General features: G+C 43.2%; 1 protein-coding gene across 1 annotated transcript in view; it reads left to right on the plus strand.

The window, feature by feature from the left end:
• The window catches only part of LAMA5 (laminin subunit alpha 5), a 248,368-nt gene that overhangs the window by 105,143 nt on the left and 119,411 nt on the right, over positions 1 to 23,814 (plus strand). Inside the window, exons 22-49 of the mRNA XM_073682987.1 lie at positions 2,362 to 2,518; positions 4,921 to 5,059; positions 8,423 to 8,565; positions 8,644 to 8,750; positions 9,138 to 9,291; positions 9,366 to 9,526; positions 9,605 to 9,713; positions 9,820 to 9,917; positions 10,000 to 10,168; positions 10,692 to 10,818; positions 11,214 to 11,353; positions 11,435 to 11,550; positions 11,795 to 12,003; positions 12,235 to 12,439; positions 12,810 to 12,954; positions 15,130 to 15,270; positions 15,346 to 15,507; positions 17,596 to 17,700; positions 17,792 to 17,875; positions 17,987 to 18,217; positions 19,314 to 19,424; positions 19,509 to 19,636; positions 19,722 to 19,802; positions 20,928 to 21,142; positions 21,341 to 21,441; positions 21,818 to 21,998; positions 22,171 to 22,314; positions 23,649 to 23,800. Of these exons, the coding sequence (XP_073539088.1) occupies positions 2,362 to 2,518; positions 4,921 to 5,059; positions 8,423 to 8,565; positions 8,644 to 8,750; positions 9,138 to 9,291; positions 9,366 to 9,526; positions 9,605 to 9,713; positions 9,820 to 9,917; positions 10,000 to 10,168; positions 10,692 to 10,818; positions 11,214 to 11,353; positions 11,435 to 11,550; positions 11,795 to 12,003; positions 12,235 to 12,439; positions 12,810 to 12,954; positions 15,130 to 15,270; positions 15,346 to 15,507; positions 17,596 to 17,700; positions 17,792 to 17,875; positions 17,987 to 18,217; positions 19,314 to 19,424; positions 19,509 to 19,636; positions 19,722 to 19,802; positions 20,928 to 21,142; positions 21,341 to 21,441; positions 21,818 to 21,998; positions 22,171 to 22,314; positions 23,649 to 23,800 (4,015 nt within the window). The remainder of the gene's footprint in view (positions 1 to 2,361; positions 2,519 to 4,920; positions 5,060 to 8,422; positions 8,566 to 8,643; positions 8,751 to 9,137; positions 9,292 to 9,365; positions 9,527 to 9,604; positions 9,714 to 9,819; positions 9,918 to 9,999; positions 10,169 to 10,691; positions 10,819 to 11,213; positions 11,354 to 11,434; positions 11,551 to 11,794; positions 12,004 to 12,234; positions 12,440 to 12,809; positions 12,955 to 15,129; positions 15,271 to 15,345; positions 15,508 to 17,595; positions 17,701 to 17,791; positions 17,876 to 17,986; positions 18,218 to 19,313; positions 19,425 to 19,508; positions 19,637 to 19,721; positions 19,803 to 20,927; positions 21,143 to 21,340; positions 21,442 to 21,817; positions 21,999 to 22,170; positions 22,315 to 23,648; positions 23,801 to 23,814) is intronic.

The raw sequence follows: 23,814 nt of genomic DNA on the forward strand, positions 1-23,814 counted from the left end.
TTGTAAAGAAGGATCTGAGTGCAGTTATAGATCACAGACTAAATAAAAGCATGTAATGTCAATTAGCAGCTTCTAAGGCCAGGAGGGTATTGTCATAAGTTAAAAGAGACATGGACTCGCAGCCTTCTTCAAGAGGTAGTCACAACAGGAGCCGTTGATGATTTTAAAAAGGACTTGGATACTTTTTAGAAGAAAATAGTTGTAAACTCATCGGCCAACATACAAAACATCATGGGTGGGAGATATAGAGGAAATACAACTTTTGCTCCATAACCATGAGAAATTGCCTACTCAAAAGTAAATGTGCAAAAACTGGAGAAAACTGAGTACACGGCATAAATAGGAAAAGCTTTATTGAAAATAGAAAAGTCACAATAAAAGGTAAATATCTCAAATACGTGCGAGTTGCAGGACACATCAGAATGTAGGGATAGATAAAAAGATGGCCATAGTCATACTGCAGCAAAAAATAGAAGGTACCCATAGTAGTATATAGTCGGAACAAAGTCCTAATGTGGACTACAAATAAATAGGTCCTCACAAAGCGCAGGACTAGTAAGGCCTATGTATATGTTAAAGCAGTAAAGTAGGAGCAATCAATATATGACTCTAAAGACCGATGACAAAATGGATATTAAATGTGTAAACATATAAGCAGCTTAAAAAAATATCAAGCATCAAACATTTAGAAATATCCAAGATATATATTTCTTCAGGTATAAATAACTCACCGGTGTGGACACCAACGCTCCAGAGGGGGAAGGGAAACGTGGGAAGAGGTGAGGGAGTGGGCAGACAGGGCAGGGGCGAGCAAGTGTGGGACCTGCAAGCCTTCACGCGCGTTTCGCGTGATTGGCTTTATCAAGAGGCGTCCCTCTAGTCCTGCGTTTTGTGAGGACCTATTTATTTGTAGTCCACATTAGGACTTTGTTCCGACTATCTACTACTACGGGTACCTTCTATTTTTTGCTGCAGTATGACTATGGCCATCTTTTTATCTATCTCTACATTCTGATGTGTCCTGCAACTTGCACGTATTTGAGATATTTACCTTTTATTGTGACTTTTCTATTTTCAATAAAGCTTTTTCTATTTATGCCGTGTACTCAGTTTTCTCCAATTTTTGCACATTTTTAGAAGAAAATAGTATAAATGATTAATGTATGTAAATTCTTTTCTGAATGTTTGGTCCAGTGGATCGACAATAGGAACCAGGAGGAAAAGATTAGCTCTTTTGGGGCACAATGAATCATGATTAGATCATAATCATAAAATGTGCCTTTTTTGTGTCCATTCCCATCCTTAGGTTCAATTTGATGGACTTTTTGGCTTTTTTTCAACCATATTAAAGAGGACTTGTCACTTGCTACTAAATAAATTTAATTACGTTGTAAAAATCCCTGAGCTGCCCTGATTCTGACGCTCTTTTTCATTTTGCGCTGCGTCATTCCATTGCATAGACATTCACAAATGAAAAAGAGCAGCAGACTCAGTGGAGCTCATGGATTTTTTACAAAGTTTTTAACTAAATTTTTTGGAGCAAGTTACAAGTTTAACTATGTGGCTGTCTAACCTTGCTGAATCAGTATAACAACTTTGTGTCTTGTGGCTGTGCTCAGTCTTGCCATGGTGTATGACCTGTGACAGTTTTTATTTAATTTTCTCACTTATATAGTGCCATTAATTCCACAGCGCTTTACAGACATCATCATCACTGTCCCCATTGGGGCTCACACTCTAAATTACTCATCAGTATGTCTTTGGAGTGTGGGAGGAAACCGAAGAACCCGGAGGAAACCCATGCTAACACAGGGAGAACATACAAACTCCTTGTAGATATTGTTCTGGGTGGGATTTGAACCCAGGACCCCAGAGCTAACCACTGAACCAATGTGCTGCCCACATGAAACTATCTTTTACAACCTCACCTTTGTAGCAGAGTTTGGCTGTTCCTCACCCAGTTTTAAGCCTCGTACTCAATTACTGACTCTTTTTCAATCTACATATGAAAATGATGATCATTATTACATATTTAATATAATTGGTTACTCATAGACTTGACTAAAATCCTAAAAAGTCCCTGACTTTGTGTAAATTTACCTAGAGGGTATTGATGCTATTTTGAAGACAAAGGACGGTCACACCAAATATTGATTTAATTTAGATTTACTTTATGTTTATTCATATTTTTTATCAATTAATAAAATGTAATTATCAATTAACATTTCTATTTTTGAAAGCATTGTCACTTTGCAGCATTTTTCCACACCTGCCTAAAACGTGAGCACAGTACTGTATATTGTTATTCTTCTACCAGGAGCAATTAAATATTTTTTTTCTTGTTATGTCTTTTTTCTTTAGACCAGGCAGTGGCTATTACTTTCCGGACCTGCATCACCTGAGATTTGAAGTGGAGGATGGTCGCACGACCGATGGAAGACCAGTGCGTTTCGGATACAATCCTCTGGAGTTTGAAAACTTCAGCTGGAGAGGATATGCTCAAATGTCTCCATACCAGGTATACCGCGGTCAACACTGGAAATTCTGTTGATATTTACTCACTATATAGCTGGTTGTCTATGGAAACGGTCAGCAAGTTTGTCACGAGACACACCTATTCTTAAACTTAGTTCTTATAATACAGGAGCAGCAGTTCTTGCTATGTACATTAGATACTCATTGCATGTCTGTAGGACACCACTTTTTGATTATAATTATGTACATTAGATTACTGGTGTAATTACAATGCTTCAGATCACCAGAAAAATGCTGTGCAGTCACCAAAAAGGGAGATTTTGGATAAGAGACCAGCAGAATAAATAGTGAGCGCAGCTCTGGAGTATAATACAGGACATAACCAAGATCAGTACAGGATAAGTAATGTAATGTATGTACACAGTGACTCCACCAGCAGAATAGTGAGTGCAGCTCTGGAGTATAATACAGGATGTAACTCAGGATCAGTACAGGATCAGTAATGTAATGTATGTACACAGTGACTGAACCAGCAGAATAGTGAGTGCAGCTCTGGAGTATAATACAGGATGTAACTCAGCATCAGTACAGGATAAGTAATGTAATATATGTACACAGTGACCCCACCAGCAGAATAGTGAGTGCAGCTCTGGAGTATAATACAGGATGTAACTCAGGATCAGTACAGGACATGTAATGTATGTACACACTGACTGCACCAGCAGAATAGCGAGTGCAGCTCTGGAGTATAATACGGGACGTAACTCAGGATCAGTACAGGATAAGTAATGTAATGTATGTACAGAATGACTCCACCAGCAGGATAGTGAGTGCAGCTCTGGAGTATAATACAGGATGTAACTCAGGATCAGTACAGGATCAGTAATGTAATGTATGTACACAGTGACTCCACCAGCAGAATAGTGAGTGCAGCTCTGGAGTATAATATAGGATGTAACTCAGGATCAGTACAGGATAAGTAATGTAATGCATGTACACAGTGATATCACCGGCGGAATAGTGAGTGCTGCTCTGGAGTATAATACAGGATGTAACTCAGGATCAGTACAGGACAAGTAATGTAATGTATGTACACAGTGACTGCACCAGAAGAATAGTGAGTGCAGCTCTGGAGTATAATACAGGATGTAACTCAGGATCAGTACAGGATAAGTAATGTAATGTATGTACACAATGACTCCACCAGCAGGATAGTGAGTGCAGCTCTGGAGTATAATATAGGATGTAACTCAGGATCAGTACAGGATAAGTAATGTAATGCATGTACACAGTGATATCACCGGCGGAATAGTGAGTGCAGCTCTGGAGTATAATACAGGATGTAACTCAGGATCAGTACAGGATAAGTAATGTAATGTATGTACACAGTGACTGCACCAGCAGAATAGTGATTGCAGCTCTAGAGTATAATGCAGGATGTAACTCAGGATCAGTGCAGGATAAGTAATGTAATGTATGTGCACAGTGACTGCACCAGCAGAATAGTGAGTGCAGCTCTGGAGTTTAATACAGGATGTAACTCAGGATCAGTACAGGATAAGTAATGTATGTACACAGTGACTCCACCAGCTGAATAGTGAGTGCCGCTGTGGAGTATAATACAGAATGTAACTCGAGATCAGTACAGGATAAGTAATGTAATGTATGTACACAGTGACTGCACCAGCAGAGTAATGAGAGCAGCTCTGGAGTATAATACAGGATGTAACTCAGGATCAGTACAGAATAAGTAATGTAATGTATGTACACAGTGACTCCACCAGCAGAATAGTGAGTGCAGCTCTGGAGTATAATATAGGATGTAACTCAGGATCAGTACAGGATAAGTAATGTAATGCATGTACACAGTGATATCACCGGCGGAATAGTGAGTGCTGCTCTGGAGTATAATACAGGATGTAACTCAGGATCAGTACAGGACAAGTAATGTAATGTATGTACACAGTGACTGCACCAGTAGAATAGTGAGTGCAGCTCTGGAGTATAATACAGGATGTAACTCAGGATCAGTACAGGATAAGTAATGTAATGTATGTACACAGTGACTCCACCAGCAGGATAGTGAGTGCAGCTCTGGGTATAATACAGAATGTATCTGAGGATCAGTACAGGATAAGTAATGTAATGTATGTACACAGTGATGGCACCAGCAGAATAGTGAGTGCAGCTCTGGAGTATAATACAGGATGTAACTCAGGATCAGTACAGGATAAGTAATGTAATGTATGTGCACAGTGACTCCTCCAGCAGAATAGTGAGTGCAGCTCTTGAGTATGATATAAGATAAGTGGTCTGTGTATATAAAAACTCCACCTGCAGAATAGTGAGTGCAGCTCTGGAGTATACTATAGGCTGTAAGTCACAATCAGTATAGCTGTGTACATTATGTGTTATTGATTATAATACATTTCCCCATATTTGCAGCCAAAGGTCATATTAACCATCAATGTGACTTCCCCTGACCTCTTCCGAGTCGTGTTCAGATATGTGAATCGTGGAGTGGACAGCGTTTATGGAAAGGTGTCACTCATTGAAGAGAAGAAGTTCAATGCTTGTGCCAATTGTAAGTCTCTCCCGGCCAGTGACAAGTGGTACATTCCTCAGAGCAGACAGACAGGCTCTGCTGGCTTCAGAGTGTCTCATTAGGCAAGGCCAGGGGGTGGGAGTGGGAACACAAGATCAGCTGGTTGTTCTAGCCACAAATGTCATGGAAATGAAGCTGCTCTCATTTCCTACAGGATATATTTGTTCTGGAACGTAATTACAAAGCTCATCTATCTCGCTGCCTGTAAAGAGCTGTGCTGCATGGGAAGCCAACATTTGGAGACTCCTATGGTCATAGGACAACTGTGAAAACTCATTACTTGTGATAAACCTAAAACATTCAGCACACTTGTCTATAGGGGAATTGCATGAGTAGCAATTCCATAATAGATGTCTAATGTTGACATCTATTCCTCTACATGTAGTAGTGGTCTAATAATAGAGCGGGGAAGACTTGGGAGTTCCCTAAAGCTTTGCTGTCAGCCGGTCTGTAGCCACGTGATGTTTTACGACTATGTTTCCTCGACTATAGTTAGAATGGAGCCTGCCAAAAAAGTCGACCTGTGCTCTATTAAAGGTCTCACTGTACAGCTCATCCACTCTATTATCAGATCATAATAATGGAGGTATAAGTGGAGGACCCGGCAGGTCAGTACAGCTCACAGCTTATTGATTGCAGGGGAAACCGTGTAGCACTTCATTTCTCCTCCGGGAGTGCTGCAGGGAAATCACATCTGTGCTGTTGGTTTCCTCCTGGATTACAGCTGATTACTTGGGGTCCCAATAGCCAGACGCCATCATGCTATTATCAGGTTATTAGGTGAAAAAAACACACCAATTCTACCATTGGATATAGACTTATATGGCATTTACCCTACAGCATAAATGACAGATTAACTTTCACTATGTCACTATTAAATTGATATGGTTTTTATGTTTTATGTTAGTTTCCATAGGTGCCAAATTGAGGTGTATACAGTACAGACCAAAAGTTTGGACACACCTTCTCATTTTAAAGATTTTTCTGTATTTTCATGACTATGAAAATTGCACATTCACACTGAAGGCATCAAAACTATGAATTAACACATGTGGAATTATATACTTAACAAAAAAAAGTGTGAAACAACTGAAAATATGTCTTATATTCTAGGTTCTTCAAAGTAGCCACCTTTTGCTTTGATGACTGCTTTGCACACTCTTGGCATTCTCTTGATGAGCTTCAAGAGGTAGTCACCGGAAATGGTTTTCACTTCACAGGTGTGCCCTGTCAGGTTTAATAAGTGGGATTTCTTGCCTTATAAATGGGGTTGGGACCATCAGTTGTGTTGTGCAGTAGTCTGGTGGATACACAGCTGATACTCCTACTGAATAGACTGTTAGAATTTGTATTATGGCAAGAAAAAAGCAGCTAAGTAAAGAAAAACGAGTGGCCATCATTACTTTAAGAGATGAAGGTCAGTCAGTCCGAAAAGTTGGGAAAACTTTGAAAGTGTCCCCAAGTGCAGTTGCAAAAACCATCAAGCGCTACAAAGAAACTGGCTCACATGAGGACCGCCCCAGGAAAGGAAGACCAAGAGTCACCTCTGCTTCTGAGGATAAGTTTATCCGAGTCACCAGCCTCAGAAATCGCAGGTTAACAGCAGCTCAGATTAGAGACCAGGTCAATGCCACACAGAGTTCTAGCAGCAGACACATCTCTACAACAACTGTTAAGAGGAGACTTTGTGCAGCAGGCCTTCATGGTAAAATAGCTGCTAGGAAACCACTGCTAAGGACAGGCAACAAGCGGAAGAGACTTGTTTGGGCTAAAGAACACAAGGAATGGACATTAGACCAGTGGAAATCTGTGCTTTGGTCTGATGAGTCCAAATTTGAGATCTTTGGTTCAAACCACCGTGTCTTTGTGAGACGCAGAAAAGGTGAACGGATGGATTCTGCATGCCTGGTTCCTACCGTGGAGCATGGAGGAGGAGGTGTGATGGTGTGGGGGTGCTTTGCTGGTGACACTGTTGGGGATTTATTCAAAATTGAAGGCATACTGAACCAGCATGGCTACCACAGCATCTTGCAGCGGCATGCTATTCCATCCGGTTTGCGTTTAGTTGGACCATCATTTATTTTTCAACAGGACAATGACCCCAAACACACCTCCAGGCTATGTAAGGGCTATTTGACCAAGGAGGTGAGTGATGGGGTGCTACGCCAGATGACCTGGCCTCCACAGTCACCAGACATGAACCCAATCGAGATGGTTTGGGGTGAGCTGGACCGCAGAGTGAAGGCAAAAGGGCCAACAAGTGCTAAGCATCTCTGGGAACTCCTTCAAGATTGTTGGAAGACCATTTCCGGTGACTACCTCTTGAAGCTCATCAAGAGAATGCCAAGAGTGTGCAAAGCAGTCATCAAAGCAAAAGGTGGCTACTTTGAAGAACCTAGAATATAAGACATATTTTCAGTTGTTTCACACTTTTTTGTTAAGTATATAATTCCACATGTGTTAATTCATAGTTTTGATGCCTTCAGTGTGAATGTACAATTTTCATAGTCATGAAAATACAGAAAAATCTTTAAATGAGAAGGTGTGTCCAAACTTTTGGTCTGTTCTGTATATATATGGGTTTTTTTTTCTTTTTTATGCTGATTTTCGAAGCAGGACAAGTAAAAAATAATGATCTATATATATATTTTTTAAACTGTGTTCATCATTCGAATAAATAATGGAGCCGATTCATGAACACTGGCGTAGCGCATCCCCCGCATGACGCCAACCTTGCAGGAGTACATGGCGCCAAATTCATTATGAACGCCACTTAAATGAATTGCTCGCATCTACTCTGTGGCGTGTGCCGCACCAGAAATGCTACTTTGTTCAGGACCTGGAGAAGCATTTCTGGTGTATAAAATGCGGCACCTTTGATGAATTTGATAAACAGCACACACATCCCTCCCCAGCTCCACCAATTTTGGTGGAGCTGATTAAAAATGGCCCCCGTTGTGCAAAAATTTTTCAACTCTTCAAAAAAGTTTGATGAATTGACCCCCATGTGTTTATTTTATCAGACCAGTTATAACGAATGCAGCAATAAAAAATAGTTTTACTTTTTTTTTTAAACATTCTATTGTTGAAGCGGCCTATCGGCATCCAATGAGAATGGCACAAAACAGCGTTGTAAGAAAATATGCCCCAGGATTGTTATACTATGGGGAACACAATAATTGACTAGCAGATATAGGACAGCCGATACATCCTCATTAAGCTTCATATTCATGGAAATTGAAAATTCCATTAATAACGGATCATATGGCAGTGGGAAACTAGCAGCCGGGACCCCTAAATGGTTGTAAAATTGAAATTATTCTGACCCCTTTGCCCTTGTAGGTTCTGAACAGATCAAACAGATCGTGTTTCCTCCCAGCAAAGACCCAGCCTTTGTCACCGTCCCACATGGAAGTTTCGGAGAACCCTTTGTCCTAAATCCCAACACGTGGTCTGTAGTGATAGAGGTGGAGGATGTGCTTCTGGTGAGACCCTGGGTTCTTCACATGCTGCTGATTCCTTGGGTTGAGTCTTTGTTCCTCATAGAGGTTCTTCTTCCTTAGGATTACTTCGTCCTGCTCCCCAGTGCTTACTATGAGGCCCCGATCCTCCAGGTGAAAGTGACTGAGGCCTGCACCTATTCACCCTCCCAGGAGAAGAGCAATCAAAAGTAAGAAAAACATGAAATTTCTGATGTGCTCAATTAAGGTGCACCTATGTGCCAAATGAGTGGTTATGTGTCACGCAGGCAATCACCCTGTGGCAAAAATGTGCAGTTTTTTTTCCAACTGTTTAAGCCACATACCAAAAAAGCCACATTTATGAATCATGATGAAATGCACTGCAAAAAAATTGACTGGTGCCATTTGGCAAGTGACATTACACTCTGATTTGTGCTGCAGCAATAGTTGGAGAGGCACTGCCAAGCTAATATGTGTATGATGACCATCATGCTCTATAGGATCTGTGTAGGCTATAAAGTTATGTCTATGTATATGTGCATGCATTGCCAAGACTACATGCACATTGATGTGCATGCAATCATATTGTGTTCCAGTTGTCTGTTGTACAAATACCCCTCCCTGGATGAATTTCCATCATCGGAAGGTATTGAAGGAGTCTGTCGTATGGATAACAGCCTTCCACGACCATGTCAGACTGAGCAGATCACTCCCCGACATCCACCACTCATAAGATGCTATGGAAGTGATGTAAGTATGGTGCCAGCGCTCCTTGCTTGGTGGCCGACACTTGTAAACATTGACCTTTTGACATTGTCTTTTAGATTGATGTCCTGTTCCACCTGCCAGTCCCCCACCCGAGTCGTTATGCCATTGTTGTTGAATATGCTAATGAGGAAGATCTTCAGACCACCAATGTGGCAGTGACCTCTCCCCAGATCACCCCACAGCAGGGAACCTTCACATTCTATCCTTGCAAGTTCAGGTCAGTCAATATTCAGAGGCTTCCAGTTTCTTCTAGTAGCTAATTTATGACTTGACTTGGATCCCATGTGTGTTGCAGTTTTCTGTGCCGTGGGGTGGCTTTGGATGCCCAGCAGAAGGTGGCCTTTTTTGATCTGACCAACGAAGTCACCATTCGCTTCTCAGCAGACAAGACACAATTGCACTTGGTGAGTGTTGTTGAAGAGGCCCTTGTCCTCAACTTATCCCCAGTTTCCACTAATTACTACACTGAACTGAAGCTTTATGGTGCTTCTTGGTCTGATTCTCTTTCAGGGTAAGATCTTCTTGATCCCTGCTGATCAGTACACCATGGAGTACATAGAGCCAAGAGTTCATTGCATTGCTGTTCATGGGTCCTTCAGTCCTAGCAGGTACCATTTGATGGTCACATCTTGAGTGGCACATTCACGCCTTATCCGTGGGTTCTTTCTCACCTGATATCTTTGTCCACAGTGGTTCTTGCACCCCATCAAGATTCCATAAACCATCTCAATCTGTGGTTCTGACTGAGGGGAAGACTAGGACAGATGCCAACAATGGCCAGAAGGTGCCGCCCCTCCTTGCACCATTGCCTCCAACAGCCGTAGATGCTACTAAGCTGATCCGGTTACAGTCCCCAGAAGTGAGTGATTAGTGTACATGACATATGAAAGGGTTAAACTTGGCCTTTCATAAAATTTGAGCCTGTCTCACACATTTCATTGGCGGCATATAATGATCATGGGTAACAGCTTTTTGGAACAGATATATAGCTTGAAACTCCTGGGTCCGAATTGTATCAAGGTCCCATAAGGCCCAGATCTAGAGGTTTGTGGACCGTCGAAGAGCAACCTGTATAAAAAGTTTACACTTATTATAGTGTACCCTACTATCCCAAATAAGCCCAAGTTTGCCTGGTGGTGATACCAGCCCTGGTCCCCTCAACCATGATGTGCTGTGTGTAGTAATGCTTTTGTCTTTTATGGCAGGAGGACATTTGGGCCCCAGGAGTCATTGGAGACCCTGCCCTCCTAACACTACACCCCTTCACCACAATTACCCTAATTTATGTACATGCTTTACAGTTAATAAACGCATAAGAGAAGATATACATATTTACTACAATACACACTGTTCTTTTCATTTCTTCCTCTTTTCTCATCCAGACGGAGGTGATCTATAATGGCCATGTTCAGACCCCTGGACGTTATGCTTTCATTATCCACTACTATCAGCCTGCACAGCCTTCATTTACCGTCCAAGTTCAAATCCATGGTGGGCGCGCATGGCAAGGTGAGATCTTAAGGTGTTTTGAGATGACATGAAGTCCATAAAAATCCAGTAGTAGAATAACAAATAATGGAAATCGATTTGCAGGACTCGGTCCAGCAACCATGTCTGAAATCTGTCGCCTCTGGTCTGGACCCCTTTGAACAACCTCTTACCTGACGGCATCACCGGCTTCTCTTTTGGTTAGCCGGCCTGGTGCAATGTTATCATTGCAGTGTGGTGCACATGCGATATCATGCCAGACCGGCTAATCAAAAAAGGGCCAAGGATGCTGGCTGGTAGGAGGTGCTTCGCAGGACTTTTGTCTGATGGCCATAGATACAGATGTGGCCTCTGGACCCAATCCTAAGAATCCATTACCACCATCTCTAAATCCATTGTGTTATTTCTTCTCCTAGGTTCAGCTAATGCCACTTTCTGCCCCCATGGTTATGGCTGTCGGAGCTTGGTCCTGTCTGAGGATCACGCCATGCTAGATATTAGCGACAACGACCTGACGGTCACCGTCCGCGTCCCTGATGGCAAGATCATCTGGCTGGTAAGTGACTGTCAGTTTCTGTTGTGATCTGGTCGGTTGTCCAGGCTCACTCTCCGTCTGTTCCCGGATCTCTTTTTTTAGGAGTACGTCCTGGTCATTCCGGAGGACAGTTACAGCTCCAGTTACCTGGTGGAAGAGCCTCTGGACAAATCTTACAACTTCATCAGTCAGTGCGGAGCCAACAGCTTCCAGAGCAAGTAAGTCTCCTCATCTGTCTCTACTTGTGCTGACTGTTTCACAATTTCAGCACCCGCTGGAGCATCACAGATTGGAGACCACTGATATTTTGTATGGAGGCCATTTTCATAGCAACCCTCTCATCTTAAAAAATGGTTCTCCCTGACTTATGTAAAGTGTTGTCCACCCTAGCTCTTTAGTAAGAAGCTTGTAATGTTCCTCTTATCTTTTCCCTTTTTCTTCCGTGTCCGTGTTTTGCTTCAGCCCGGCCACCTCTAAATTCTGCAGAGATGCTGCCATCTCTCTGTCCCTCTTCTACAACAATGGGGCCCAGTCCTGCAATTGTCATGAAGCGGGCTCTCTGAGCACGACGTGTGAGCCATATGGAGGCCAATGCTCCTGCAAACCCAACGTGATCGGACGAGATTGTGCCCGCTGCGCTACAGGATTCTGGGGATTTCCTGACTGCAGACGTAAGTTTCTGGTTCCTCCAAAAATAATGCTGAGCATGGCTGCATAGTGGAGGACATGGACATAAGTAACAGTCTTAATAAGCCCTCAGTGGGGTGAGAAGTATTTGGTCTGTGCATGTACTCATCCCAACCATACACAAAACATAGAAAGTTGCCGAGCTTTTCTTTGCACAGTGATTATTCCCTACATTATACTGAGTAATGCTCTAACCATCTTCTCCTCTTTTTCAGCCTGTGAGTGTGGATCTCGTCTCTGCGATGAAGTGACCGGACAGTGCATCTGCCCTCCACGCACGGTGATCCCTGAGTGCACAGTGTGCCAGCCCCAAACATTTGGCTGTCACCCCCTAGTGGGTTGTGAGGAGTGTGACTGCTCCAAGACTGGACTGCAGAACATAACCCAACCAGGATGTGATACCCAGACGGGACAGTGCTCGTAAGTGACAGCGCCTCTAGGCCATGGAAAAATCCAGAATGTTTGGCTCTATTTAATCGTGTCATGTAACTTTGCAAATTCATTGTTTTACTTGCTTTTTTTTAGCTGAATCAGATGTTATACCCTAGCCACATCCAAAGCAGCAAATACAATTCTGTTGATTGTGTTTGCACTGCGAGACTTGTCTATTCTTCGCTGTTAGACACGTAGTGCTCTGCTCAATGATTCTGGATAAACCTCCAACATTTAGCTTTGGTTGTGAATAGAGAAGAAATCACACTATAACTAGACGGGGTTTAGGACTTGTGTCTTTTGATTTGCAGTACTTCCATCTGTTATTGATATTAATGCAAACCATTTGTTTTTTTAGGTGTAAACCAAACATAATGGGACGCCGATGTGAAAAATGCGCACCTGGTTTTTATGGATACCCCAACTGCAGACCTTGTGAATGCAACCGGGCAGGAGCTGAGCAAAGTATATGTGATCCTGTTACAGGGCAGTGTCTCTGCAAGGTACGGGAATTGTACTGGGACCATCATGCACGGACTGGCTGTGGATCTCCTGACCCCAACTTGGCAGCCTGATATATGCCTACAAGGAGGCTGTTGAATTCTGGTCAGAAGACCTGCGGCCGCTCCGTGAATCACAGACCATGACATACAGATGTGTGAATGCAGCTTAACTGCAACTTTACTTTAAGATACATTTAACGTTGCCTCCTTTGGAAATCTTGACTTGTTAAAAGGGTCTGCCAACAATAAGCTTTTCGCAATGTTCTTACTGGGACCCCTAGGAATCAGCTGTGATTGGTGTGGTTACTTGGCAGTAAGTGTTTACTTTCCCTGCAGCGTCACTACGGGAGAAGTGAGGCATTACACAGTACCCATTCATAGCAATGTATTTTTTGAGTAAAGCAGGTCTAGCCATGTCCTCCAGAGCCAAAGGTGCTCCTTGTGAGTTGTGACCCCTCTGGCCAAGAAGTAAGGACCTTAAACAGAGGACCCCTGTATCAGAGTGTATGTGTATGTATATATACACAGCAGATGAAATAAGTATTGATCATGTCACCAATTTTCGAAGTAAATATATTTCTAAAGGTGCTGTTGACATGAAATTCTCACGAGATGGATAGTCTTGACACCAGCTGGAATCGATCAGTAATTAAAAAGTAATCCTGCCACTTAGTGAAAAATAATATCAGCTGGTTCAACTGATGGCCTATGAAAAGGTGTCTCATTACCAAGGTGCCACACAGAAAACATTTCATGACGGGCAAAACCAGTGAGCTGTCTCAAGACCTTTGCATCCTTATTGTTGCAAGACATAGTGATGGCATTGGTTACAGAAGAATTTCTAAGCTACTGAAGTTTTCAATGAGCACTGTTGGGGCCATAATCCAGAAGTGGAAAGAACATCATTTCACCATAAACCAGCTACAACCAGGTACTCCCCGCAAGATTTCAGACAGAGGAGTGAGAAGAATTATTAATTAATTATTAATGGGAGTCCTCAGTCAGCCCTGGGGGTGGGGTGGTTGCCCTGGCATGGATAGCGTCCGCCAGAAGCTGTATCTGCTGCTGCTGTTCGTGCTGGTGCTGCTGCTGCGCCTTTTGCTGCAACTGGATCTGTTGCAACAACAGTTTGGTCGTCTCCTGGTGCTGCTGCTGGCTCTGAAAATGCTGTTGGTGCATCTGATGTTGGCTCTGCACCAGGTGCTTAATGAGCTCCTCCATGCTGCCGGACTTCTCTGGTTGGCTGCCGGCCTTCACCCAGGACATCCACCGGTCTCTTTGGCCGGTACATGTGTTCCTGGAATCTTTCTCGCATTCTCCACCAACTGTGATAGGTTGACTCGCTCAGCCGCTTCCGGAAGTAGACTCAGGAACCGGGTTTTCTCTTCAGGCTTTATTATATGGCATAAAGCCCTGCAGCTCCAGCAAACATAAACACGGCCTTACTGGCAAAACAACAAAACAAAAGATAAATGATAGCACTGTCCATATGTGTGTGTGCGGTTCGCTCACACAGGTTATGTCCAGCCTTCAGCTACTCTCTGAGCTATGGCTGTCCAGTCTGGAGACCTTGCCTCTCCAAACACAACACAGAGAAAAAAAAACAGGACTGAACATTTAAAGCTTGCTCAGCCACACCCTGAGGTGGAGGTATGGGTAATGACTTCCCTCCCATCTCTACATCATTCCCATAAAACCACACCCTTTAAAAGAGGTAACCCCCAGCATATAACACGCTGGCAGAAATTCAGTAGGTTTTAGTTCACACAGGAAAGCATCCTGAGTGACACCTACCTCCCCTCGCATATAACACCAGTGACTCTGTCACAATATATATGTGTATATATATATATATTTATATATATATATATATATATATATATATATATATATATATATATATATATATATATATATATATATATATATATATATATATATATATATAACCCCCTTACCTCAAGTGCACTATAACAAATGGAGACGACATAATTGTGGTAACCTAATTCTAGTGCGGGGAGCAATGTTTTCTATTTTGCATCCTTACAGATGCTATAGTAGAAGGGTTGGTGATGTGGATCAGTATTTGCTGCCAGCACCTGGGTGACCCATCTAAATCTCACAATGTGATGGCTGCAGTGAAATGAAATTGAATAATTTATTTTCTATACATAGGAAAATGTTGAAGGTCGTAACTGTGAGCAGTGTCGCCTGGGCACTTTCTTCCTGGATGCTGACAATCCTAAGGGCTGTACCCGCTGCTTCTGTTTTGGAGCCACCGATCGCTGCCACACTGGGTCCAAGTACCGCACTCAGGTAAGGGACAATCCTGTACACTAATAAACCTCTACTTCTCCACACTTCTTGGCCTCATTTTTTAACATCTTTCAGTTCAGTGACATGAGAGGATGGATTCTGGTTGGAGGAGATCGCCAGGAGGTCGAGATCACAGAACTTCTTGCTGAAGGTCTCATTGAGGCTGATCTGAGTGACGTTCCGGATGTCTACCAGGAGTTCTACTGGCATGCACCACGCAGCTACCTCGGGGATCGGGTGAGCTTAGGGCGACGCTGCCATTGTTTATTATTCATTTTGTGACTGAATTACTTTACCCTTTCACTGCCATGTATGCATATAATTAATCGTGACTTTAGGCGATTACTGCAGCTAAAATATAGGGACTAGAAAAACCGTTATATTGGCTTTCACATATCAGGATCAAAGCTCTGGGTGCAATATTTGGGGAGCAGCACTTGTATGAAGCCAGGGCGCAGGAATAGCTTTAGTTCCTGGTTCTGTGTCTGGATGAAGGGGGATGGAGCTATGCGAGCAGGAAGAACAGCCATAGTCTGTTGTTATTGTCATCTCTCCCCTGTTCAGCCTCCTGTGAACGCAGGGGAGGGATACAGGAACTTTTCTTCATGTTATCACCCCTCTTACTAAATCACAGCTAGTTGTTGTTACTTCTCTGCTGTACCACAGGGCACAGCGACAGTGACCACAGGGGAGGGATACAGGAACTTTTCATTATGTTATCCCCCGTCTTATTAATCACAGCTTGTTATTATTATCTATCCCCTGTACTGCCTCCTGTGACCCCAGGGGAGGGATACATGAACTTTTCTTCATGTTATCACCCCTTTTACTAATCACAGCCTGTTATTATCTATCCCTTGTACTGCTTCCTGTGACTCCAGGGGAGGGATACAGGAACTTTTCTTCATGTTATCACCCCTTTCACTAATCACAGCTTGTTGTTGTTACCTCTCCGCTGTACAGCCCTCAGTGACCACAGGGGAGGGATACAGGAACTTTTCATCATGTTATCCCCCTCTTATAAATCACAGCCTGTTGTTATTATCTATCACATGTACTGCCTCCTGTGACGCCAGGTGACGGATACAGGAACTTTTCTTCATGTTATCACCCCTTTTACTAATCACAGCCTGTTATTGTTATCTCTCCCCTGAACAGTACTCAGTGAAAAGGATAAGTTGCATTTACACTGAAAGATTATTAAGAATGAGCGTTCTTAAGAACACTCGTTTCACAATAATCTTTCAGTGGAAACAAGCTGCCTATCATCCAATGAAAAACCAAAACGCTCATTCTTTAGGTTACATGATCTTTTGTGCAACGCAAAACTTTATTGTTCTCAGCATTTTATCAGGACTCATACTGCCGAGAACCACGGCAGCCTGTGCGCACTGAGCGATTTAGTATAGATCACCCAGTGCACATAGTGTACTGCAGTCTGCCCATGTATACAAGCTATTAAATGACCAGTGAAGGAAAGGTGGATCCAGCAACCGCAGGAAATTGTAGGAAAAAATATGTGGATCTAAAACATCACATTTAATCAAACGATTAAAAACAGCGAAAATGCATTATAAACATGGAAGGAAAAGAAAAAAGACATCGGATCTATGCATTTCGAGCTGACCATCAGAACCAAGAGCTATATAGCTTGAAACATGTAGACCCGGTGTCTTTTTTTCTTTTCCTTCCATGTTTTAATGCTATTTCCCTGATTTTAATCGTTTTATTAAATGTGATGTTTTAGATCCAAATATTTTTTCCTTCTATTTCCTGCGGTTCCTGGATCCACCTTGCCTTCATTTGTCTTGTTACTCAGGAACCAGCCTGATGTCTCCTTGTACCGCACCCAAATTTACAGCAAGTTCCTCACCAGTGAGCTGATATTGTTCCGTTTTGCCTTATTAAATGACCACCGAACTGTAAACTTATCAATCACAGCCTGTTATTTTCTCTTCCTTGTACAGTCTCCAGTGATCTTAGGTATAGGGTACACAGGAACTTTTCTTCATGTTATCACCCTTCTTACCAACCAGGCATTATTTGTGCCCTCTGACTAGCAGAGAGTTGGGTTTCATTTAGTTCTAGTTAATATGCAAATATATGTGTATGTACTGTAAACATAGGTGTAAGTTACATGTATGACATATGTGCATTCTGAACTTTTATTTTTAGGATGTTGGGTAACTCAGGATTTGTGTGACTCAGACTTTTAGCTTTGATGAAAAATTGCATGTAGGCGCCCACTATTATAAAGTGCCCTGTGGTATTTCCATATTATGCCAGGTGTCTTTTACAGTTAATAATTTGTTTCCTTGAGTATAGGTTTCTTCTTATGGTGGGTTGCTGAGATACGAACTGAATTCTGAAGCCATCAGAGGAGACCAGATCTACATTCCTGTGGAGCGGCGACCAGATGTCTTGCTGAAGGTATAGAGCACAAAATTTCAACTTATTTTGGAGATTATGCTTTCAATTTCATTGCAAAGTACATTGAGATGTTTTGTGTCATTTTCCATAGGGGAACCAGATGAGTATTGCCTACGTGGAACCAAGATACCCTCTACCTGGAGACCTTCACCAAGGCAAGGTCCAACTTATAGAGGTAAAGCTTGGTGCTGTCAGGCTGATAGAGCAGAACACTGACCTCTGATAACTGCCCAGGCTGAAAGCAAGATCTGAATCCATAAATGTCCAATGTTACTTTGGTTTTCAGAGTAACTTCATTCACATCGGGACCTTTAATCCTGTATCTCGTGAAGACATCATGATGGTTTTGGCAAATTTAGAGGCGTTGCACATTCGAGCTTTGAATTCCCCATCCTCGTCGATGGTGTCTCTGCGCCAGGTTGTTCTGGAGATCGGCCAGGGGACAGGTGTTGGAGTGAGGGCCAGCAATGTGGAGCTGTGTATGTGCCCTGCCAACTACCGCGGCGACTCCTGTCAGGTACTTAAAGAGTTTCTCAATGTTGCTGAACACTCCACCCTAAGACTACCATGCTGTTGCCAGAGTGATGGGTGACTTCTCACTTCTCACTGCTAAACCACACCATTAGGAGACATGGGTTCATGGAGGGGCCTAAGGACTTGTCTCCAAGATGGAATAATAGTCAGCTTTCTTTGGTTGGCAGTGACCAGTGCATCAGGTTCTGCCTTGTTTAACAGAGTCCATGAAATTGTCTCTTCTACTGTGTCAGCCACTTGGCCTTACTACCATTCAGACATCGTGTACATATAATGGTCCCATTCTACAAAAGTGTCTCCATAGCTGGGCCACCGAACTATAGTTGCTCTCTATAAGAGCCATCTTACAGCAATGCAACAAATGACTGAGCCATCCAACAACAGTACTTGTATTACAAAACCATCCTACAACAGTACCCCTATAGCAGAGCCATCCAACAGAGCCCTTTTAGCATAAACATGCTCTACAGTTCATCTATAGCTGAGCCATTCTACAATAGTCTCTCGTATAGCATGGCTCATATAAGACCAGTGCTTCTATAGCAACGCTATTCAACAACAGTGCTCCCTAAGTAGAACCATCCAACAACAACTCCCCCATAACACAGTCATCTAACAGTGCCCCAATAGCTGAGCCATCCAACAACATCACCTTCATAGCAGGGCCATTTAAAAATGTTGCCAGTATAGTAGAGCCATCTAACAACATTTCCCTATAGCAGAGCTTTCCAACAACAGTGCCCCTATAGCAGAACCATCTAACAACATTGCCCTATAGCAGAGCTTTCCAAAAGCAGTGCCCCTATAGCAGAGCCATCTAACAACATTGCCCTGTAGCACAGCTTTCCAACAACAGTGCCCCTATAGCAGAGCCTTTCAACATTACCTCCTATATCAGTGCCCTTTGCAGCAGTGGAAAAAGGCATGTGACAGACGCATGCCGACACTATTTGTACCCCTTGACCTATGGTGGGCACGCTCTATGCATTAATGGGGGGATATATGTATCTCATATAAGACATACAACATTTGGTCTAGCTGGTCACCCGTCCATGAATATCTAATTTCTCTTATGATAGGAATGTGCCCCTGGATTTTACCGGGACAAGGGTCTTTTCTTAGGCAAGTGTGTGCCCTGCAGCTGCGGCGGGCATTCTGACCAGTGCTTACCAGGGACTGGCACATGCGTGGTGAGTTTTTCTTTTCTATGTTTCCCAATCAGAACGGCAGTGTTCCTCTCTACAACCTTTAACACCTCAACTTATTATATCCAGAAATGCCAACACAACACGGAGGGTAACCAGTGCGAACGCTGTAAAGAAGGCTTTGTGTCCAATGGCACAGTGGGTGGAGTGTTACATTGTGCCGCCTGTCCTTGTCCGCTGTCTGTGCCCTCTAACAAGTAAGTGCCATTTATTAGTGTGTTATAGTGGCAATTCTCAGATGTCACATCATCTTAACCTGTGCTATTTTTTTGGTGCTTACAGTTTTGCCATTGGATGTGTGCAGAGAGGTCCATCTACTCAGTGTCTCTGCAAGCCGGGCTATGCTGGGGCGAAGTGTGAGCGGTAAGTGACAATGTCTCACCCGTCGCAATGGGTTATCTGTTAGCCGCCATTTTGGCTACAACTCCGCTTTACACTGTCTATATATGATCTGAAGGGGCTTGGCCAGTCTTTATAAAGTGAAGTGTAAGTGAAGCTTAAATATTGTAAAATGAAAAGTTTTTAAACTTTCAAATCGACTTTGCGACTTTCAAGATCTCTGCTTGCTGTTAGATGGTGAAATATTCTAAGGACACATTCACACATTGAATCTTTGGTGAGTTTCCTACCTCAGTATTTGTAAGCCAAAATCAGGAGTGGAACAATCAGAGGAAAAGTATAATGGAAACACGTCACCACTTCTGTATTTATCACCCACTCCTGGTTTTGGCTACAAATACTGATGTAAAATACTGACCAAATACTGAACATGTTAATGTGGCCTAACAGTCAAAAAGTATGTCCTAATCTTGTGCTGCTTACACATCCGGTGCGTTCATTATAAGGATCCCTGACACGTCCGTATAATATCGGCACCAGAAAAAACAGTACTGGTGTTATCAGTGTTTTGGATCAGTGTGCCAACCATTTTCTTCCGGTATGGCTTAAGAAAAATCAATTCCAAAGCTTCTCCTATACTTTGCAGTGTTAAACATGTACATCACATGGATGCCATCCTTGTGCTGTACGTGTTTTTCACGGACCCATAGACTATTGGTGGCCCTTTTCGTCCATGCGGCCGGGAAAAAATGGATATGTCTTCGTGTGGTTCACATGGACACACTGTTCCTGTGAAAACACGGATATGTGAGCAGCACCGTTGGTTATAATAGGTGGATACGTGTCTCCGGTACATGTGAAAACGGATGCCACACGTACCGGAAACATGTACATGTGAAGGGGGCCTCAGAGACATGATACTAATACATTGTAACAAACCATCCATCTGTGCGAGCAGATCATTAACAGGTGAGATTTTCAGCCTCCGAATGGGAACAAGAATGGTTCTATTCACTGACAACAAGCAAAGATCTTGAAAGTCCTAATAAACATTAATAAAAACAGGGGAAGGAGAACACATGTTTTTCTATATATTTTTATTTCATGTCCAATGAAATAAACCTGTTCACCTTTATCCTCCATTATTAGCTGCGCTCCGGGTTATTACGGGAATCCTATGGTCATCGGAAGCTCTTGTTTGCCCTGCAATTGTAACGGGAACACAGACTCCAACATGCTGTTCAATGAGTGCGATCCTCTATTCGGGACATGTTCTGGCTGCATGTTCAACACCGCCGGGCCGCACTGCGAGGTGTGTGCCCCCGGCTTCTATGGGGACGCCATAGGGGCTAAAAACTGCACCCGTAAGTACTATATGATGACCGTCTTATCCTATACTAGATAGTAACCCTCCTTATTACGTCCTCCGGGCACAAGTGCATGGCTCATTACAAGTAACAGGAGTGATACACTGTAACAAACCATCCACCTGGGACAGCGGGCGCATCATTAGGAATGTATTTATGTCCTATGTTCCCAATATAAAATGTATTGTTCTGTAGGGTGTAATTGTTCTCCTTGTGGAACGGACACATGTGACCCAAGAAATGGAAGATGTCTATGCAAATCTGGAGTGACAGGACCAACCTGTAACCGCTGTGAGGTATAGACAGCCACAGCTATCAATAGCTGTTCTCTATTAAGCACTATATCTTGCATTACTTGTCTTGTAGAGATCCCAAATTGCAGGTTGTATTATACTCCAGAGCTGCATTCACAAGTCTGCAGGTATTGAAAACTATCAAGAAGTTTGCCATCAGAAACAAGTCATATCTGAGCCCCGCTAATGCATTGTGACACTGGGGGTATCGTCAATACTTTCCACAATGCAGATCATATGCACAGTTTTTGATTTGGTGATTAAAATCCAGGCAATACTAAGATTTCAGCTCTGAAGCCTGCTGGATTGTGAATGCAGCTGTGGATGTTGCAACCTTTTGTAGTCTTCTTTTTCTAACTTGTTGATTTATATCTTTTAGGAGGGCTATTATGGATTTGATGGGTGCGCAGGATGTCAGAGATGTAGCTGTGGTGAAGGTTCAACCAGTTCTACCTGCGACTCCCAAACTGGTCAATGTCACTGTCTCCCTGGCGTAACAGGGTCCCGCTGCCAGCAGTGTGCCCCCGGGTATTGGAGCTTTGGTCCTCGTGGTTGCACAAGTAAGTGATGTTAATAAGTGTCTCCATCCTGCAGCTCCCCAGCTGATGCAAAACTACAACTCCCAGCTTTCCCTGACAGAGCATGCTGGGTGTAGTGTAGTTTTGCAGGTTTGAGGATATCTGGATATAATATCTTGCTACTCATAACCCGATCTTGTTTGTCCTTCCTTAGAATGTGACTGTAAAGGTGGATCCTGTGATCCACGGACCGGAGAGTGTAAATGTAGCGACGGGCTGTCTGGGAAGCAATGTGACACCTGTAGCCGCCCGTATGAGGTACCTGTCAGCCATGGGCCCGAAGTGATGAAGTGCGAGCGTGAGTATTACCTGCTCTGTACCTTTCTAGGGGTTTACATGAGAGCTTTGTATACAGTGTGGGAAGCCCGCAGAGCTTGTTCTGGATTGGGTCCGGTGTGGGGGACAATGAGATTGGATGATGCTTTTTTCGGGTCTTTGTGCATCCACGCTCAAGCCCCCCATATATTTTAGACCGATATCAACAGGTTCGTTCGGCGGTTTAATATGTTTGTGGGGCGCCGACCGACTGATGGTAGGGGGAGATGGTGATCTGACATCGGCGTATTTCGGACTTACAGTCATTTTGTTCTCCCGGAGATGTATTGCCGGAAGAGATGTCTGTTGGCAGCTTTCTTATAGAGAGCACAAGAACGCTCAGCCAAGCGAGCCCTCCTGTGTATGGGATAGATGGCTGTCGGCCAAACGATCTGAAGCATTGTTCATCCGACAGCCATCTTATGTGTAAGAGGGCGCCTTCTGACTGATGGTGGGGGGGAATTGGTCAGACATGTCTGATTTCAGACTGCCAATCGCTTTAATTTCCCGGAGATAAGCTGCTGGAAGAGATGTCTGTCGGCGGCTTTCTCATAGAGATCAGAGGAACCCTCAGCCAAGCACCTTATCCTATGTTTGGGAGAGTCGGCCGAGATGGCTGTCAGACGGATGATCGGCCGAGGCATCTTACGGCTGACAGCCGTCTAATGTGTAAGACAGGCTCAGCAGGCCCATATCATATCTTATTGCTCTTTATGCCTGATTCCAAGAGCTTACAATCTGGGACCACCAGATCTGATTCTTTGGTAGCCATAGAGTCTCCATAGAGTGTAAATTATTTTTCTATGTTCTACCATTCTTTTCTTGGTTAAGGTTGTACTCAAAAAAACAGAAAAGGACATTTTATGTGCATTAGATATGTAAAAACGGCTTTTTCATATCTTGCTTCTATCCAGAGATATGATAACTTCAAGTTACAGGCGCAAAGCCTGAGTCTGCACTACTGGAAAGTGCAATGTTTTCATGGAGAACTTGTATGAATCTAAATAACCAATCACAACACTGTCTACATCCTTTTCTGGCTTGGACATTAATGTGTTAGGAGATTTGGAGCCTTTCAAAGTCTTCAAGGCAACACTGTGTGAGAAAAACCAGAAGAGAAAATGTCAGTCTCGCAGTGGTGCAGCCTCAGGCTTTGCGCCTTTCACTTTATTCAATCATATCTCAACCTAGAATTAAGATATTAGAAAACAGTTTTCAAATCCTTAATGTACACTATGGTCCCTTTAGTTTGTGCTGAAGCTTAGAAATCTGTAAATGTCTCCTCTGGTGCTGAGTGTTTTCTTCTGCCCCCCGCAGCCTGTGATAGCTGTGTGGTGACGCTGCTGGAGGACCTGCAACGTATGGCTGACTTTATTCCCAGCATCAGGGACCAACTCGCCAACTTGAGTGTCAGTTCCATTGCTTGGACTCGTCTAAGTGGCCTCAATGTCTCCATTGCAAACTTGACGGTAATGCTGGAATA

Source organism: Phyllobates terribilis, unplaced genomic scaffold, assembly GCF_046119375.1.
Source record: "Phyllobates terribilis strain yellow unplaced genomic scaffold, ASM4611937v1 Scaffold_5__5_contigs__length_657084704, whole genome shotgun sequence".
Classification (NCBI taxonomy): Eukaryota; Metazoa; Chordata; class Amphibia; order Anura; family Dendrobatidae; genus Phyllobates; species Phyllobates terribilis.